Below are 20,427 nucleotides of genomic sequence, written 5' to 3'. Positions count from 1 at the left end.
GTATGTGTGTATATATGTACAGTGTATATGTGTGTATATGTACAGTGTATGTGTGTATATATGTACAGTGTATATGTGTATATATGTACAGTGTATGTGTGTATATATGTACAGTGTATGTGTGTGTATATGTACAGTGTATATGTGTGTGTATATGTACAGTGTATGTGTGTATATATGTACAGTGTATATGTGTGTATATGTACAGTGTATATGTGTGTGTGTATATGTACAGTGTATGTGTGTATATATGTACAGTGTATGTGTGTATATATGTACAGTGTATGTGTGTTTATATGTACAGTGTATGTCTGTGTGTATATGTACAGTGTATGTGTGTATATATGTACAGTGTATGTGTGTATATGTACAGTGTATATGTGTGTGTGTATATGTACAGTGTATGTGTGTATATATGTACAGTGTATATGTGTGTATATGTACAGTGTATATGTGTGTGTGTATATGTACAGTGTATGTGTGTATATATGTACAGTGTATATGTGTATATATGTACAGTGTATGTGTGTATATATGTACAGTGTATGTGTGTATATATGTACAGTGTATGTGTGTGTATATGTACAGTGTATATGTGTGTGTATATGTACAGTGTATGTGTGTGTATATGTACAGTGTATATGTGTGTGTGTATATGTACAGTGTATGTGTGTATATATGTACAGTGTATGTGTGTGTATATGTACAGTGTATGTGTGTATATATGTACAGTATATATGTGTGTATATGTACAGTGTATGTGTGTATATATGTACAGTGTATATGTGTGTATATGTACAGTGTATGTGTGTATATATGTACAGTGTATGTGTGTTTATATGTACAGTGTATATGTGTGTGTGTATGTATATGTACAGTGTATATGTGTGTGTGTATATGTACAGTGTATGTGTGTGTATATATGTACAGTGTATGTGTGTGTATATGTACAGTGTATATATGTGTGTGTGTGTATATGTACAGTGTATGTGTGTGTCACACTTGCCGACATTCAGTTCCCTCCTTCCAGGAGGGAGCCGAATATCTGCATACAGCGAGGTGCATGGCCAGGTGGTGATAACGTTATGGTGGCGGGGCAGGGGGAATGACCACGCTGTCATGGTCCCACCCCCTCTTCACAATGCTGAAATTAACGGCATTGTGAGGCAGGGGGTGGGGCCACGATGACGCGTTCCAGCACAAATCGCATCCCAGCCCCCCCCCTTCGCTGTGGGGGTTTCTATCAATACTACGGCCGGATGGGTCGGTGGCCCCCGGGAGGTTCTCAGCCAAATCGGGAGGGTAAGCAAACCTGGTGTATATGTACAGTGTATGTGTATGTGTGTAATATATGTACAGTATATTATGTTTTGAAAACATATTTAAAGTGAATGTGAATAGTGCCTGGGGTCAGTGCATCTGATAAACCTCCGCAGACCAGCTAAGATTTTTGGGGAACAAGTTACAGAAAAATGTGGCTTTTATATAATGACAGTCTGATTCTAGTTTTTTATATAGGGAAACAAAGACAATAAAATAAAGACAGACAATGCAGTTTACCAACGCGTTATAGCAGATAAAATATTCATGTAGAAAACCACATCCTTTGTTCAGCAAAACATGCAAAAGCTACTTGGGTGAGGTACAATGGATCTTCCTGTCTCCCATATGCACAGTACACACAGTGAAACGCATGAGAAATTCTTATGCTTTCAATGTTCGCACTCATATTACTGTATCATGCTGAGGCTGCCAGTATTTGCTGATTGATGTGGTACAAGGACAATATTAGATGTGTGTGCACCACACACATGTGCCTGTAGTGATATGACCCGGTAACACATAAAGCATCTGAGCCGACGTTTTGTATCTGCGCATGCGTCCAATTTGCGCTGCGTATGCGTCCCGATGGTTACCGCAGGGAGACGCAGAGCGAATTTGGACGCCATAGTCCTGGATATCAGTGCCCATTCCTGCGAGGTAATAGGGTTGGGGGTTAGGCAGGTTTTGGTGTGTTGCTGTCTTTGCAGCAGTAGCGCAGATACAGGACGCCAGGTGCAAACAAAGAAATTGCACCTGCCTTCGGGACGGTGCGAACTTCAATGGTGCGACTAATGGTGCAGCGATGAGGTATCTAAAGCCGCACCGAGACGGGTTAGCAACGCAGCCAGTAGGCACCCCTATTTGGAAGATTGTTGGTCACCTCTGAAACGAGCCCAAAGTGACCAATGGACCGAGAATTAGAGATGTGCCCGGACCACCGTATTTTGGTTTTGATTTTGAAAAACCACCCTCAAATGTTATGGTTTTGGTTTTAGCAAAACTACCCTCAAGTGTTTTGGTTTGGGATTTCTTTAAAATTAAAAAAACAAAAGCTAAAATCCTGTCATTTGGGGCTGTTTACATGTAATCCAAAACCAGACATTTGGTTTTTAGATCCGGGATTAGAATTTACGGGTAGACCTGTGCCGGGGCTCTGTTTGACTCGGACCACCAAAGTTCGGGTGTGCTCGGTTTTCAGCAAAACTACCCTCAAGTGTTTTGGTTTGGGATTTCTTTAAAATTAAAAAAAAAAAAAAAGCTAAAATCTTGTCATTTGGGGCAGTTTACATGCAATCCAAAACCAGACATTTCGTTTTTAGATCCGGGATTAGAATTTACGGGTAGACCTGAGCCGGGGCTCTGTTTGACTCGGAACCCGCAAAGTTCAATTGTGCTTGGTTTTCAGAAAAACCGAACCGCTCATCTCTGCCGAGAATATGTCTGAATATCTTGTCTGATTTACTGACAATATGTCACACAGTACATAGAAATTTGCCTTGAGTGAGAACTAGTAAAACAGACGACCTCTGTAGCTTTCGGCACTTGCTGTAAGTTCCACCTAATGTCTCAATGTAACAGTCAGGGGCACTAGGGACTATGGGCCTGATTCAGTGCCGGACGCTCTTTGAGAGTGCTCGCTCTGAATCAGGGCATCCCTTTTTTTTTTTTTAAAGACGGCCTCCTGGCCGCTCGCATAGCTGTGGGTGACCACCCACAGCTTATGCGAGCGGCCAGGTGATGGTGGTAGGGTCTCGTGGCCTCAAGCCCCAGTGGACTTCCTGCTCTAATAGAGCAGGAAGTCCACCTACTGACATCACGAGTGATGTCAGTAGGGCCGCCCACAAACGGCAGGCGTTATTGCAGGAAAGCCTCAGTTTGCCCAGCCATCCCCCCTGCCCGCCTCCAAAATGGGGCATGCTGTCAATCACCATCGACAGCTGCCCCAATTTGGTGCGAGACCCGTAGCGACGGAGCGCCCGTCGCTGGCCGGTCTCGCGCACGCCCGAGCCGGCTCCGGCGTGCGCCTGCGCAGTGGGGGACCATCGACCTGCTTGCGAGCACTGTGCGCTCATGAGCGGGTCTGAATCAGGCCCATTCATCAGCACAGCACATGAGAAAATGTTGACTTAAGTGGCTAATGATGATCAGAGATGCGGTTCTACAAAACTGACAGATGAGCGGAGGGCCCCCCACCAGGAGTAGCCTCTGTGGAAATGTAAATTAACCACCCCACAGCCCCCCAGTGTGTACCTGGCAGGGAAATTCAAAGTTGCAATGGTAATGATGTTAAAAACATCGATAGCCTGTTATATGATGACCGATATAATAAAAATCGATGTTAATGTTATGCATTTCAAATTTAATTTTTTTTTTAATAAGATCGTGTTAGATAAGTTCTAAATAGATGTTCTTGACCCAATTCAATCATAACAAAACGACAACTTTTGAACTGTTTTTGCAAAAAAAAAAATTGTTCCAGTTAAGTGATTAAGGAACGGTGCTCGATACATAAATTCATCTTAGAAATCGCGCAGGGAAGCTGCTGCTTTTTCATAATTAGCTTAGTAGAGAAGTGTCATGTAATTGTAGAGGAAGCCGTTACAGACATAGGTTGGATATCTTTTGCTGAAACAACCACATCGCCAAAATGAACTTTGCAGGAGAATGGTGACCTAGGGTCATCTGATTGTTGGAAGGAACATTCTCCCCGAGCAAACATTGGAAACCTTAATGGTAACCTCTGCCTTTTCTGGGTCAGTAGAACAAAGAATAAAAATTGTGAATGGATAAATGTGTTGCCCACCTACTGTACCAATAACCATAAAGTATTTGTAGTCTCAGTGCATTCAGTAACTGGGGCAGAGTTTATGAAGTTTATGAGAACATCTTGTTCTGGAAAATCTCTGAACTTTAGATGCAAATTAAAAAAGTAGCAGTTTCCTATATGAGATTATGATAAGATGCTTGATGTGACCTGTGTAGAAATCAGTTGCTGACAATAAAACTAATTTCCTGTCTTTTTTTACAGCATAGAGGGCCAAGTGTTGTGCCTTTACCAGTAACACCAACCCGGAGCACAGACCTTACCCCGTCCATAGAACAACTGTAACCCTCTGTGGTATCTTACAGTAACAAAATATTTTCACATTCCAGCTATCTGGGACAAAAGCAAATTACTAAAAAAATGTTCATTTCAAATACCTGTTTCATTAAAATGAACCATACGTCATGTCCGCTATTTATCAGATTAATCGAGTACATCGACCAGCGTATGAACTGCTCGCTATTCTTGTGGTTGGTTTTTGCTACCACAAATTTGTGAGCAGTTCTGACTATAAAATAACCCAGTGACGTGGTCAATGACGCTGCTGTATTAATTATGCACACCCATAAAACGCCCGTTTTGACCTTTAAGCACGCCTGCGTTCTGATCACTCCCCGTTTTCAAGAACCTTCCCCTGTTACCACCCACATACGCCTCCTCCTGTCACTCATATTAGCAGGCATTCGCTATTTAACGAACAAACGATTTTCGGCCGCACTGACTGGTTCGCGCTTGCGTATTACGATCCGTATGCATGCGCAGTTGGGCAAACATCGCTCGGAACGAACGAGCGGCCGCTTACGAGCGGCTCTGAATCAGGCCCCTAGTGCAATACTTTACCTGCTCAAAGCCACTGATTGGACAAATCACTGTTTCTCTTTATCTCTATACACTCCCCCTGAAACAACTAAAGTAAAAATTAACTTTACTGTTCCAAAGCTATTTTTGATTGTGTGGTTACGTGGGTCTGGCTAATGCAGGGCAGCAGAACGTTGGCTATAGTTTATTGGTCAGGACAGAGGTTACCAAACCAAGTCCTTAAGTCACTCTAACGGTCCAAGTTTTAAGGATTTCCATGGTTGAGCACAGATGTTTAAACCAAAAGACTGAGGTACTAATTAAGTCACCTGTGCACCAGCATGGTTATCCTTAAAACCTGGACCGTTAGTGTGCCTTGAGGACTGAGGGCTTGCGTGCGCTGCTGAATGTAGATTCCCGATTATCGGGAATCAGCGCGTGCGCAGGACCCATTCCGCGAGTGTGAAGAAAGGGTCCTGCTCAAATACACGCCAGCACTTGAATGCCGTTTTCCGGGAGTGGCCAGGCCAGAGACTGCGTGGACGTACGCAGTCTTCTGGGTTCGCAAGCCAAACAGCCTGAGTAAGTTGAGGTTTACTCAGTTGTCCGGCTGCCCGGCACCAAAAAACTAGCACGATCTTCAACCACCGATGGTCACGATGGTGATCCCAGCCTGCGACCTCCGGCTGCATTTGCGTTAGTGCAAGGATCGCAATTGCAAAGCTGACTGCGTGCAGGCTGAATCAGGGAACCTCGGGCTCAGGAAATAGGAGACTTGGGCCCTGATTCAGAGCCAGACGCTCTGACCAGAGCGCTCGCTCTGAATCAGGGCCCACCTCCATAAATATGGAGCGTCCTCCTGGACGCTCGTATAGCTGTGGGTCACCACCCACAGCATATACGAGTGTGCAGGATGATGGGCGCGATGGTCTTGACCATCGCGACCATCGCCACTGCGAGCAGAAGCCTGCGGTTGAGTTTCTCAACCGCAAGGCCAGGAGTGATTTTGGCTCTATCAGAGCCAAAATCACTCCCACTGACATCACTAGTGATGTCAGTGGGGCCGGCTTCTGACGGTAGGCGTTCCCTTGGGAACGCCTCCGTCTGGCAGGCACGCCCCCGGCACGCCCACCAAAGGGGGCGTGCTGTCAATCAACATCGACAGCACGCCCCCTTTGATCAGACACTACGAGCGAAGGAAAGTCCTTCGCTCGTCGCGTCTCGCGCATGCGCACGACGGAGCTCCCTCCGTCATGCGCATGCGCAGTGCAGACCATCGACCCACTTGCGAGCGGACAGCCGCTCGCGAGTGGGTCTGAATCAGGGCCTTGATCGTTTGCCTAAACACAATAAGAACTTATAAGTCCATAAATAGAATTATCAATATAATAGACCAAAATCAATCTTAATAGTTTTGCTCTGAATGATGAATGCACTAGTTATTTAAGATGATTATGGTTAATCTCACTTACTATATGCACTCTGAGGAATAGTAAATCACCATTGTATAAATGATGTTGAAATGATGACTCTCCTCTTCAAGAGGATCACTACAGTTTCCAGAAAAGAATTGACATTTGTAATATGGGAATTCCTGGTCAAGTCATTTCCAATTTGTTATGCGCTAGTTGAAATGTGATCTTAAATTGTAGGTAAAAATAAAAATACAATCAAAAATTTTTCATTTATGTTGAAACTAAAGTTTCCTGTAAGTTTGCAGTATAGCAATTAGCACTGATGAGAACAGAGATCCATTCACCACCTGCATCCCAGCTATAAATGAGAGTTTCATCTGACGGGTCACATACACAGCATCTGCTGTAGACAAAGGGCCTGATTCAGCAAGGATCGCTTATGCTAAAGCGTATGCAGATGGACGATTGTTGCGTACTACGCATGGTTATGCATCGCAGTGCGCATGAGCGAAGACACCACTGCGATCTCGGAGACCACGCAGAGCCATCGCAGAATGACTGACAGGCAGTGAGCATTTGGGGGTGGTAACAGGGGGTCGTCAGGGAAACGCATGCATGTCTGTCCGTTTGAATGTCATTGCATGGGCGTGCATAATTTAGCCTCTGTGATGCATAGCAGCTTGTGTACTCACTGCGTGCAACGAGGTTGGCAATTTAGAGGTAAGGTCAGGGCTGCTGTAATTCTGCGTGAGGGGGTGATGGTACTCGATGTTTCCGCTCTTTGAGGAGGTTTGCAAGGTATTACGGATGTGAGAGAGGGGAAATGTGCGTCTGCATGTTGTCCATGCGAGTGCTTTGCGATTGCATCCATTAACATACTTTCACAGCAGACCTGTGTGTACGATTACAGCCGCGATCACATGAGCGATCCTTGCTGAATCAGGCCCGAAGCGCCCTGGAATTGCAATGTATGTCCCAGTGTGATAATGTATCAGTAAGGACCTTTACCTAAATAACTCCCATATTTCACGGTGTTGTTCTTATTGGTGTAGGAGTAGATCTTGTTGCTGGAGGTATTATACACAAAAATAGAGCCGGTCCAATAGTATGATCCAGGTGCCCCCATAACGATTAAATCCTGCAAAAAGCAAACAATACATTTTCTATTTTAATATTGGTGGTAAAACAACCAAAACTGTGAAAAGATACAGAGATGTACCTTTCTTGTTTTAAGTAAAACACATTAAGGGGTATATTTACTAAAGTGCAGGTTTTCAGAAGTGGAGATGTTGCCCATAGCAACCAATCAGATTCTACTTATCATTTATCTAGCACGTTCTAGAAGATAATAGCTATAATCTGACTGGTTGCTATGGGCAACATCTCCACTTCTATAAACCTGCACTTTAGTGAATATACCCTTAAGGGCTTGATTCAGTGCTGCACGCAATACCGATGTTCACGTAGCCGAGATTTATTTTGCAAGTGTGTGTGCGCAAATATTCCTAAAAACATATATGGCACATGTGTTGCACAGAGTGTAACCTGCCATAGGGCTGGCGCAAGTTTCGATGGTGGAACCGATGGTGGCATCTTAGGACGCTCCAATCTATATTAATGCGTGTACAGACGCTGAAAGTGGGCGTCTCTGTCCTCGTACATTCGGCCTCAGGGATGTAAACAAGGGAAGAAGTTTGTAGCAGCATTTGTATAAAGTCGCAAACTGCCGATAGCCGCTGCTGCTTTGCACTTCTGCGTCCATCTCTGAATCAGTCCCTTAAGCTGCATTTAATGTTACCTTCTTCTACTTATTTAATGTTCATTAACATTGTTACATTGCAAAAAATAAGGTGACCAAATTAGTCATTGAATCTGCACTTTGCCTTTGGCCTTGCAATACTGATTTATTAAGTGACCTCAGTCTAGATTGAGGACACATGTTGGTTGTGCTAATAAATCAGCAATTATCAAATGAGACACAGACTCTTTTTCAGCCATTTTCCTGTGCAGCCCATTGAGACATCATCCAGCATTTATGTATTTGGGGGCACTTCTTTCCAAAAAAACATACATGCGGCCCGACTCCAATAGAATCCCACCCAGGGGGATCCGGTCAATATCCCGACAGTCGGGGTGTCGGCGCTTAGAATGCCAGTGCCAGAATCCCACGCCAGCATTCCGACGGGAAGTAGTGTGGTTAGGGGGAGGGTTAGGGTTAGGTTTTAGTGTTAGGCACCAGGGTTAGGGTTAGGCACTAAGGTGGAGGGTTAGGCACTAGGTGGAGGGGTAGGGTGCGGGGAAAGGGAGGTAAGGTTTAGGCACTAGGGAGAAGGCTAGTTTCAGACACTGGCAGGGAGGTCAGGGGTAGGGAGAGGGGGATTGGGTTAGGATACTGACCACCAAGTGTTGGTGTCCTAACCCCGTCAGGATGCTGGCATCGGGATTCTGACCGCCGGGATCCTGAGCGCTGGCATCCCGCACCCAACCACTCCCAGGCCCCTCGTGGCTCATGCATCCGCTGGCTGACACCCGCGCATTTGTGCAGAGGGACTCCCAGGTAATAAACCCGAAAGTCCTGACTCTGCAAAGGACAGCTCTTATCGGAGAGCTGTCATTTGTTTAAGTGATCATGCATATGGCGTTGCTAAAGAGATGAATGCTACCCAATTAAGAATATGAATACAGCTATTAAATATAGAATATAATAGAAAAATAAAATAGTAGAGGGGTAACTTACATCTAAGTAAAAGTTGGAGATCCCAGCTTGACATGAACCATGAAGTTCACCAAATTTTGCAACATGAGCTATAAAAAAAAAAGAAATTACACATTTAGCATATACACTTTACCATAATGTACAGCTGGCTCATCAGCTTTTGTTATACTCTACATTTTTATCATCAAAGGTTTATCTGTAGGACACTTGAAAACTACAATGTTGGTAAGAAGGGAAAACTGTGTATACAACACATGACACAATAACATACAAAGACGCTGTGATCAAGCCAGTCGTGACATAACATGCGTCAGATGCCTCCAGGATACCCAATGGTGCACACCTGGGGTTCCTCTTGATACCACATCACCTGCACAAGTGACTCCACCAAAAAATATGGTAAACTACCTTCTTTTTCTTTTTACTGCACTCTCATCAGCATTGAAACATGGCATCTCTTCCCATTAAGATCACATTACATTGGCTGACAGCATTCATTTAATATAAGTACAAAGAGTGCTGTCATCCACCATTCACTGCCTAATGACACACAGAGGATAGTAGAAACTCAGGACCTCATTCAGTCGGTCGCGAGCGCCGATGCGCTTGTAACTGACTCGATGGTCTGGCCTGCGCACGTGCAGCGGCCGCACTGCACGTTCCGCAAGCCCCGGAGGGACAGAGAAACTCTGTCGCTCCGGAGCTCATTACCAAAGGGGCGGCTGTCGATGTTGATCGACAGCTGCCCCTGTTTGGTAGGCGGGCCGGGGGGATGGTTTCCAAAATGGAGGCGTTCCTTTACGAATGCCTACCGTTTTGTGGGCGGCTGCACTGACATCATCAGTGATGTCAGTGTGGAGCTTCCTGCTCCATCAGAGCAGAAAGCTCCCTAGGGCTTGCGAGTGCCCAGAACCTACCCTAGGGTCTGGTCGTAAGCCCCGATGGTCGCGATGGTGATTGACATCGTGACCATCAACCTGGTCAGTCGTTAAGCTGTGGGTGGTAACCCACAGCTTAACGATCGACAAGGAGGTGGCCGTTCAGGATGCAAGCGGCCGCCCTGATTCTGTGCGACCGCTTGCATCTAACGACCGCCTCTGAATGAGGTCCTCAGTACCTATAACCAGCACTGATCTTTTCCCCAATCCTACTTATCTTTTACATGCACACTGCAACAAATTATATGTATATCTGTTGTGTCACTATTTGTGCTTTGATGCAAAATAATATATCTCTATGCAAAGTATTGTTTGTTTTTTTAAAACCTTTTATTTTAAAGACACGGCATTACAGGAAAAGATCAGTGGTGATTTGTGGTATTATTTTAAAGAATATGTCCACACATTAACTTCTCATGATTTTCTATAAACTGTACAGTATATTTCGCCACTTTGCATATATTTTGCTACAGGTCAACATTCTGAATGTTGATAAAGAATTAAACTAATTATCCGTGCTGATTTTATATGAATAGAAGCTCAGTTAAAAATAGTGGTCAAATTATGTGTATAAACGAGCACTGTATATGATGTGTAAATATGTATTTATATTAAAAAGTCACAAATGTATGCACTTTAAAATAAAATAAAACACAAAACTTAAAAATTGTATAATACTTAAAAGCCAAAAAATTGCACAGGTTTGTGTTTATAGCCCTTTTGTAAAGTTAAAAGGAGAGTCCCAATATAACTTTTGAGAATGATGGTAATAACCCTCGGAGCACAATCACTGGAGGATCTAGCTGTCCCTAGTAAGCTGACCCTATCTTACCTCCTGGCATCCGGCTATGTGTAGCGGGTTTTCTCAATAGCGCTGTTGCTTAAATCTTTCTGACGTGAGCCTGGCTGAAGTGGTTACTCGCGGCTATGAATGACGTCACTCGGGGATTTCTCAGAGGCACGGGGAAGCACTCCTGTCTCCAACACGTTTCATATCACAATGGATACTTTTTCAAGGATGTTGCACTACTCAAAGGTGGCCGTATTTATTTAAAATCAAATGCAAAAACTTTATTGTTCTTGATAAAATGGACACACAGGTCCTGAAATTGAATTTAAAAATGGTGGTAACCACATGGTTGTGGTTGCATGCATTGCTTTGTGAAAAAAATGAGTCAATTCAATTAATATAAATATTGTGAAGGTAATGTATTTTCAGGAGCTTATTTTATCAGTATTGTGGATATACATTGGACATATTAATAAGATAAACTTGTTTATATAAATATATAAAAATATATATAAAAGTATAAAAAAAATATAAAAAGGTTTATATAAAAAATTGATGTATGGATGTGGTTTATGTTAAAAATGATAAGGGAAGAGGAAGAAGCATATGGAAATTTTCAAGGATTGTCAGGAATAAAGGGGCAAGGATTATGGGTATATAGATATATTAAAAATTAATTATTAATGGTAATATTAATATTATGACAAAGAAGAGGGGGGGGATCATAGAGGTATTCTGTAATTGAACTAACTTCGATCTGAAGGGGATACTAAAAACAACTATCAAAATTTGGTATCAAAATTATGACTATCAAAATTTGGTATTTTACTCCAAAAAAACATTGATGTCAAAATCGATGTTAAATCCTTTAGGGACTAGGGTTCCCAAAGTGTGAATCCATTTTGATTCACATTTTTTGAGTGATGTCACTATATCCCCTCCTCTTCAATGGGAAGTCACTTTTTGAATTCCTATAAATTTTAATCCACCAGGATTTTTATTATGTTTGTCTAAAAAGTGTTGTGACAGACTGTGCGTGGTAAGTCCTTTTTTATATTATATATATGCTCAGATATTCTGATTATTAGTTTTCTTTTCGTTTGAACCACGTATTGTTGGCCACAAGGACATTCTAATAAATATTTAACCTCCTCTGTCTCACATGTTATTTGTTCTTTCACTTTAAATTTATTAAAATTGTGATTAGATTGGAAGTCTTCTATTCTCTTTGTTGAGTGCTGAGCATGGTTTTTGCATCCTTTGCATGTGAGACACTGGAAAAACCGTTTATTTCTTGTTTCTTTTTTGCATCTAGTGGTATGTAGCTCATTGTCAGTTCTTGCTTCAGGTTCTTTGCTTTCGGGTAAATAATCTTTGGTCTTTCTCCAATAATGGTTTTGAAATCTTCTTCTAGATGTAAAATGTGCCAATGCCATTGGTAAATGTCTTCTATTGTTTTATAGTTGTTGTTGTATCGTGTTATCAATGCAAGTTCGGGATTCTCTTTTGTCTTCTGTTTATACTAAATGGCATCTTTTCTGTCTGAATTCAGTTGTTGTGTTATTTCCCTTAGTAAGTCTTGGTCTTTATATCCTTTCTCCACAAATTTATTTTTTAATTCTTCACTTTGTTTCAGAAATTCTTCCTATTCTGTACGATTCCTGAAGATCCTTTTTATTTGGCCTCCTGGTATATTTTTAATCCATTTCTTGTGGTGGTTACTTGTTGTTCCAAGGATGTTATTTCCATAAACTTACTTTATGTATGTTTTTGTTTGTAGTGTGTTTTCTTTTACATAAATTTCCAAGTCTAGGAAGGTGATCTTTTCTTTGCTATGTTGCGTAGTGAATTCTAGACCGATTTGGTTTGAATTTAGATAACTGATGAATTTTTTTAAATTTTTCTTCTGGCCCATTCCAAATGAAGAGGACGTGGTCAATATAGTGTTTCCAACATATTAGATGGTCTTTATATATGTTATCATTCCAAATGTTGTTGTCTTCCCATTTTGCTACAAACAGGTGCAAAACTTGTGCCCATCGCTGTGCCTTTGATTTGTTTTTAGTAATCGCCGTTGTACCAAAAATAGTTATGATGGAGTATAAACTCGATACTGTTCATGATGAAGTTGATCTGTTGTGTCTTTATGTCTGTGCTTGCAGATCAACTTACTCATGAGCAGTATCGAGTTTATTCTCCATCATAACTATTTTTGGTACAACGGAGATTACTACCAGCAAATCAAAGGCACAGCGAAGGGCATGACTTTCGCACCAAGTTACGCCAACCTGTTTGTAGCGAAACACAAACCTGTGCAATTTTTTGGCTTTTAAGTATTATACGGTTTTTAAGTTTTGTGTTTTATTTTATTTTTAATTGCATGCATTTGTGACTTTTTAATATAAATACATATTTTCACATATCATACAGTGCTCGTTTATACACATCATTATGAATTTTGATATTCTGAATGTTGCCACTCCCCAGATGAGCATCCCCAATTCTGGTGATATATGAAATAGCTGTTCTTTTGTCCATACATAGCTAAATAAAAACAACTCCTTCAACATTAATGGGAAAGTGATCGCATGTAACCACTCAGTCTTATGGGAGTGATATAATATGCAGAGTCTGTTTCATCTACTATAGCATAAGGCTGGTGCCAATGCAGATACCAGGGCCGTAACTGGGCACATCAATGGGGGGCATTACCGGCAGCTCCAGTAAGTGCCGCGCTGACCTGAGGATGCCCGTTCGGCTGCATATAGTATACAGAGTTCCCTTTGGAGCATCCACAGGACACTCCACGGGTGTTGCAGTAGTATTCCTGGCTACAGGGTACCGTTCCGGACACCCTGCTAGACAGGAGTAACGACCATTGGGTGCCAACAGAGCCTCTGAGCTCTGTGCAGCGGCACCGGTCACCCATAGCTAGTTATGGCTATGGCAGATACCAATGATGGTAGTTGCTATAGGTTGCTTGGGTTTCCGCTTGAACACACACTATCCCCAGCATTACTTGAACAGATTATTGCATTAGCACAAATCTGGCTTCTGCGGCTGCACGCAACTGCAGCCACTGTGTGTGCGATTCAGAATCAGCCCCCCTTTGTGCAGTCATGCTTCTGCTGCTTCCCCAATACCTTTCTGCATTCACTAATTCGGCAAGCTTGCTGGCAGCTCCCTATACTATATCGCACAGACCAAACAAGACTAAATTAGGCTGCTAGTAAGGGGATATTCTGTGTTCATACAATGTACATGGTTCCATCCTTTTTCACTGCTTTCTAGCATAATATTTTAGACTAGTATTATGGACCCAGCATAGCCCTCACCCAACTTTATCACAGCTCCCCCACCCAGGGCTGCAACTAGGGGGGGGCTAGAGGTGCACGTGCACCGGGTGCCGGAATGCAGGGGGTAAAAAAGGGCTGACTCACGGTGGCTTGGGGGCTGCAGATTCAGAAAACGGCCATCTAAAAATGGCCACCATCAAGGAGGAGACAGATGCTAGAGGTCCTTACTGGACCTCTAGTGTCTTTCTCCTCCTTGGCAGCGGCCATTTTTGGGTGGCCATTTTCAGCAGATTCCATGCAGACTAGCTGTCCGCATGGACTCTGCTGAAAATGGCCATCTAAAAATGGCCGCCGCCAAGGAGGAGACAGACACTAGAGGTCCTACTGGACCTCTAGTGTCTGCAGGCCAGCGCAAGTGCAGGGAGAAGATGCTGAAAGCTGCATCTTCTCCCATGAAACCCCCTGGCAATGAACAATAAACCCCAGAGCAATGAGCATGAAACCCCCTGGCAATGAGCATGTAGCCCCCTGGCAATGAGCATATAACCCCCTGGCAATGAGCATGTAACCCCATGACAATGAGCATAAACCCCATGGCAACGAGCATGAAACCCCATGGCAACGAACATGTAACCCCTGGCAATGAGCATTAACCCCATAGCAACGAGCATGAAATCCCCTGGCAACGAGCATGAAACCCCCTGGCAACGAGCATGAAACCCCTGGTAATGACAATGAGCAGGTAATTTTAAAGTAATTAGAATCCTAACTGTGGGGCATAAAATGGTGTCGGGCAAATATGTAAGTGGCACTTTGGTAATAGGCATAATGTGTAATGGGCATTATTGTGTGTGGAATAATGACTAGTGCACTGCCTTATAGAGGAGCAAGGACAAAATCCAGGTACGGGAAGGGAGGGGGCGCAAAATTGCTGCCTTGCACCGGGTGACAGATATCCTAGTTTCGGCCCTGCCCCCACCCCACCCCTTGTCACTACCTCCTGAGCCCCACTGCTTCCATACTTACCACAGCGGCCAGTCCTCCTCTCCCAAGTTTGTCTCATCTCTCTAGCTAAGCAGTTGGAGTGCGCACCCAGGCTTCCACTGCGTGCACATTCAGGAGACGGGACAGACCTTCTACAATTATTATATAGATGTATATTTTAAATCAAGGTGTAAGATACATAAAAACCAGACAACGAAATTGATCCATTCAGGAAGGGGGTGAGGTTTTATCATATGGTCACAGTCAGGGGACCTATGTACTATTATTGCGTCTCTTGATATATATTTGTTTGGTATGTTGATAGCTAGTAAACAAAAGAAGGGATTTGCTGATAACTGGAATTGATAGAGAGAGGGAGAGTACAAAGATGTGGAGGAAAGGATGAGGTCAGTATATCCTATTTTGTCTGAGTGAGGGTGCATGGGATACATAGTGGGTGTATTTACTAAAGGTGAATTTGAATCAATTTGAAATCAATAAAAATTGATCAACATCAATGTTGAGTTTCTGGAGTTAAATTACACATTTACTAACACAATTTATTTTTTTTTTTTTAAGAATTAGTAAATGTGTGATTTAGCCCCAGAAGTACAACATCGATGTTGATCAATTTTCATCGATTTTAAATCTATCAAAATCGACCTTTAGTAAATTATTATGAGATGAGAACATTAGTAGAGCAAATGGAGCAGCTTAAAATAGTTGTTGGTGGAGGAAGCTGGTAAATCATATACAAATATAAATATCTCATGTCTTTATTGACTCTGGTGGACATAATGTGGCCTGTTTCTGAATCAGGCGCTAACCACGCACAATGCCGATATGCCTGCAGTTGGCCGATGTTGTAAGTTCTGCGCACAGAGACGCAGACCAAATTTAGACGCAGGCACTGTAGATTATAGTGGAGTTCCTGTGGCTAGGCAGATGGGACCGTGTAATTGACAGCGGCTATTTCTAAAGATGCAGAACCGCTACATAGGCTAACACAGGGGGGTTTCCGGTTGCCTCCTCCCCAGCCCACACCATGATGACCACAATAGAAATAGCATATAATACTAAAGCTGCATATTTTTAGAGGTGTACTGATATAGACCATTTATAGGGTCAACTATCAATACTGTATAATAATACACTATTCAGTACATAAGGAGACCAGTTATATGTCCAGGGCAGTGCTGGGTTATTTTGCTGCTCCCCCAGACTCCTGAACTTGCTCAAATGATCTGGAATGGAGCCCACATCTGAAATAAAAACATTCAGCTCAGACAGGATGGCCCTTCTTCCGCATATAATGGCATACTGTGATTGCTGGTTCTGTATATGTCAGAATAATTTCATACCTTCGTATGACGTATATTATAGCTGGTTACGCGCTATTAATGCCCTTTTCATGGAATGGCCACAGTTGCTCTAAAATCAAGCATTTGGAAACCCCGCTTTAGAAATCCTGCGTTTGCCCCTTGCTCACACAGGACACCATGGTCAGACAGAGAAACTATGCCAGCCAAAGAGCCAGTGCAAATTTCAGTAGTGCGTTCTAAAGGTGCGCCAAGACAGCTTTGCGCCGCTGGCAGTGCGCGTCTCGCTGTGAACAATATCGATCAAACTCAGAATCAGGCCCAATGGACTCTGTTCAACAGCCACTATCTTAATTAGTTGTGTCAATACTAAAATGTATTTCCTGCTGGCAGTACTATACTGAGCCCAAGGTCCATCAGCCGTGCTTTATGTTATCTGCCGACTTCTGACAACGTCTTTCTGAGCAGATACTCAACGAAAGCTTAAACCGTGCAATTAACCCCTAGCTAGTCTTATCTTGTTTCCACTTTGATGCTCCAGACCATTTATGTTTTTCACGTCTTCTTTTCATGCAATGTAAGCTGTACGGGCTGAACGTACTACAAATGTCTAAAAGGCAACTAAACATAAAGTGCACGTCTCTCTACATCAAAGTGTGGTGAGCACCATTCACATACACACACACATGCATTCCAATGACTAGGGCAAGAACCTTCTCTGCAGCAGGAAACCAAAACACCCACGTGACATAAACCATTCTCAGTCTGTAATTGCCTCCACATGATTCCTTTTGGGTACTAATTATACTGACATCGTCTCATCTGTCCAACCCTGCTAATACTGCTAAACTAGATGCATCAGGAATCTATGTTCTAGGAAAATCATTATTCGGAGTTAAACGACCACTAAAAAAAAAAAAAAAGTTATTTTATATAAAAGTATATTAAGAAGCGCAGTAATATACACACACTAATCTACAATAAATATAAAACTAAATATAGCTTGATACACTTCCACACAAGTTAATTAGAGGGGAAAAAATATATATATATATACATATAATGTAGTTATCACTAATAAAACAAAATACCTGAAAATTATTAAATATTTTCTTCCACGTCCCATAGTAAAACATTAAGGAGATAATAAGGCTGATTCTGGGTTGGAAGTAAAGCAATAAAGAGGAAGTAGCTTTGCTCCTTTGCATTGCTGAACTAAAATTCGTTGTGGGCCCAGGACAACTAACTTGTAGCATACTTGCCGACATTCAGCTCCCTCCTTCCGGGAGGGAGCTGAATGCCTGCATTCTGCGGGGGGCGTGGCCGGGCTATGATGGCGTTTTGGGGGCGGGGCTAGGGGCGTGACCGCATGATCGTGTCATCATGGCCCCGCCCCCTCTTCACAATGCCGGGAAAAGGGCATTGTGAAGCAGGGGGCGGAGCCACAATGACGCGATTCAGCGCGATTCGCGTCATCGGGGCCCCCCCCCCCGCTGCGGGTTTTTTTAGTAGTAGTTCGGGGGGGTAGGCGGCTGCCGGGAGGCTTGCCTGCCTTTCCGGGGGGTCGGGAGCGGCACCCGATATTCGGGAGGCTCCCGACCAAATCGGGAGGGTAGGCAGGCCTGACTTGTGGGGGCCTCTACCAATACAATTATCAATAAGATGCTGTCGATATTATTAAAAAGTATAATGAGCAGGGGCGTCGGTACGGTTTAATGTTGGGGGGGGCACAATAAAATCGTTCTGTGTAGCCTATTACTATAAAGCTGCACATCCCTGACAGTCCACAACCGCCACTCCTTTAAATGTTTGGGGGGAGGGGGGCGAGCTGCCAACTTGCTCCCCCCGTTCTGACGCCCATTAGTAAATAATCCCAGTACCACAAATGTGTTAAACACACTGTAGTGGCCCTAGTTCACCTTATGCCACACAGACGCCCTAGTTCACATATGCCACACTTTCCCCTGATGTAGCTATGTGTGCCCCCACTCACCCACCTAGTGTGGGAGGGCCCTTGGAGACTGTCCCTCTGCCCTGTTGTTAATCTGTCTCTGCACATTGGTAAAACCACTGTACTGTACATGCAGGTGGGGCAGATGTAAAATGTGCAGAGAGATTTAGATTTGGGAGGGGTGTGTCCAACTCCAAACTCAAATCGAAATTGCAGTGTAAAGCCGCCCATACACAGAGCGATATGCTCCGTGTGACGTGATGGGGGATCTGACGTCCGACATATCGGACATTCCCCACACATGGTGTGATCAGGGTGGCCGACCGCCCGTTATTCCGGATCCCCCTTCCCCACCCGCATAACACTGCCTGGGATCGCACATCGCAGCCCCAGATCGACTAGATCTAGGGGTGCAATGTACGACCCGACGGGTGCGCGTTCTGTCCGATATCATGCCCATACACGGTACGATACAGCAGCCAATTCGTACCAATCCGTCGGATTGGCTGCTTTATCGCACTGTGTATGGGCACCTTAAGAATAAAGTTGTACAGGATTTGTGGGCTACATGCAAACGCAGTCACTATATACTGTATATAAATGCATTTGCACCCCTGGCATTGCAACTTGGTTTGGTTCAAATACAAAGTTATTTTTTTATTTTTTTTTGCTTTGCTCCCACTTCAGAATCAGCCCCAATGTCTACTTGAAACCTGAAGATACAAAAGATACAATGGCTGCTTCAGAGTTGGGAGCAAACAAAATAAAAAGAAGCAACTTTACACATAGACAAACCATACTGCAATGCAATGGGTGTAACATACTTGCCTACTTTTGAAAAAGCATTTCAGGGAGCAGAACCTATGAACACGGCGGTAAAGTGGGCGTGGCCTGCTACATCTGAGAGGCGTGTCATAAAAGTGACTTTCATCCAAATGTAACCGAGCCCCAAAGCAGTAAGATTTACGTGTTGATGAAAACACACTGTTACTTTTCAGAAAATACATGTAGCCATAGGGATCATTGTGTCTTATATCCAATGCTGGGAATTGATACTAATGATCCCATTTGAATATATATATATATATATACAGTACCAGTCAAAAGTTTGGACACACCTTCTCATTCAATTGTTTTTGTTTATTTAAATTATATTCAACATAGTAGATTAATACTGAAGACATCAAAACTATGAAAGAACACAAATGGAATTATGTTGTAAACAAAAAAGTGTTAAACAAATCAAAATATGTTTTATATTTTAGATTCCTCAAAGTAGCCCCCTTTTGCTTGGATAACAGCTTTGCACACTCTTGACAGTGACAAATAGTGGTGGGAAGCGGGGTAAAGGTGGCAAAGAGACCTGGAGGGGCACTACATGACCTGCTCAGGGCACAAAACTGTGCAGGTGCAACACTGGCAACAAATCTATCAGTGTGAAATACATTTATGTGGATATAGCCTTCTTTAAGGTATGTGGCACATGCTGGAGTGTCTAATACTATATATATGTGTGTTTGTGTTCCTACACTCTCCCGTTTGCCCAGTTAATGTGCTTGAACAATAATGTCCATGTAGACCTACAGGTAATAGAAGATTAGTAAAGAAAAGGCGCAAACCAATGAACGGTCACATAAAATAAGATACTTTATAAGGCATGGAAATATTATTATACTTGTTCTATAGCACATAATGTAGCATGGAGCCAGATGGAGCCCTTTATGGAACATTACAGGGTAAGATTGCTTGCTTACCTTTGAAACATGGACAAATTTTGGTGCTTAAATCTGTTCGCAAATTTGGAGGTATTTTATAACATATTCCATGTGGGAGCTTGTACTCCTTAATATAATGTACATTCTTCCACCTATGGCCACAAACCTATGCAAGAAAGACATTCATAGTTACAAAAACATTTTAGGCAGAAAATAAAGCCACACATTAATTACTTAATTACTTCAGTAATAATAACACATTCGGTAAAACATATCAAAGCAAGAATCAGTGATCTATGTAATGATACACATAAACAGGACTGGTATTTGCCATGAGACACGGGGCCTGATTCAGACT

The 20,427-nt window shown here is 42.9% G+C and overlaps 1 protein-coding gene across 1 annotated transcript in view; it reads right to left on the bottom strand.

The window, feature by feature from the left end:
- ITGA4 (integrin subunit alpha 4) overlaps positions 1–20,427 on the bottom strand; it is a 213,932-nt gene that overhangs the window by 134,931 nt on the left and 58,574 nt on the right. Inside the window, exons 4-6 of the mRNA XM_088476418.1 lie at positions 20,109–20,235; positions 9,098–9,165; positions 7,369–7,498 (exon numbers count right to left, since the gene is read on the bottom strand). Coding sequence (XP_088332544.1) covers positions 7,369–7,498; positions 9,098–9,165; positions 20,109–20,235 — 325 coding nt within the window. The remainder of the gene's footprint in view (positions 1–7,368; positions 7,499–9,097; positions 9,166–20,108; positions 20,236–20,427) is intronic.

Source organism: Taudactylus pleione, unplaced genomic scaffold, assembly GCF_031769625.1.
Source record: "Taudactylus pleione unplaced genomic scaffold, aTauple2 ptg000188l, whole genome shotgun sequence".
Taxonomy (NCBI): domain Eukaryota; kingdom Metazoa; phylum Chordata; class Amphibia; order Anura; family Myobatrachidae; genus Taudactylus; species Taudactylus pleione.
The sequence above is the reverse complement of the archived record's forward strand: the minus strand, read 5'-3'. Positions and strand labels throughout refer to the sequence as shown.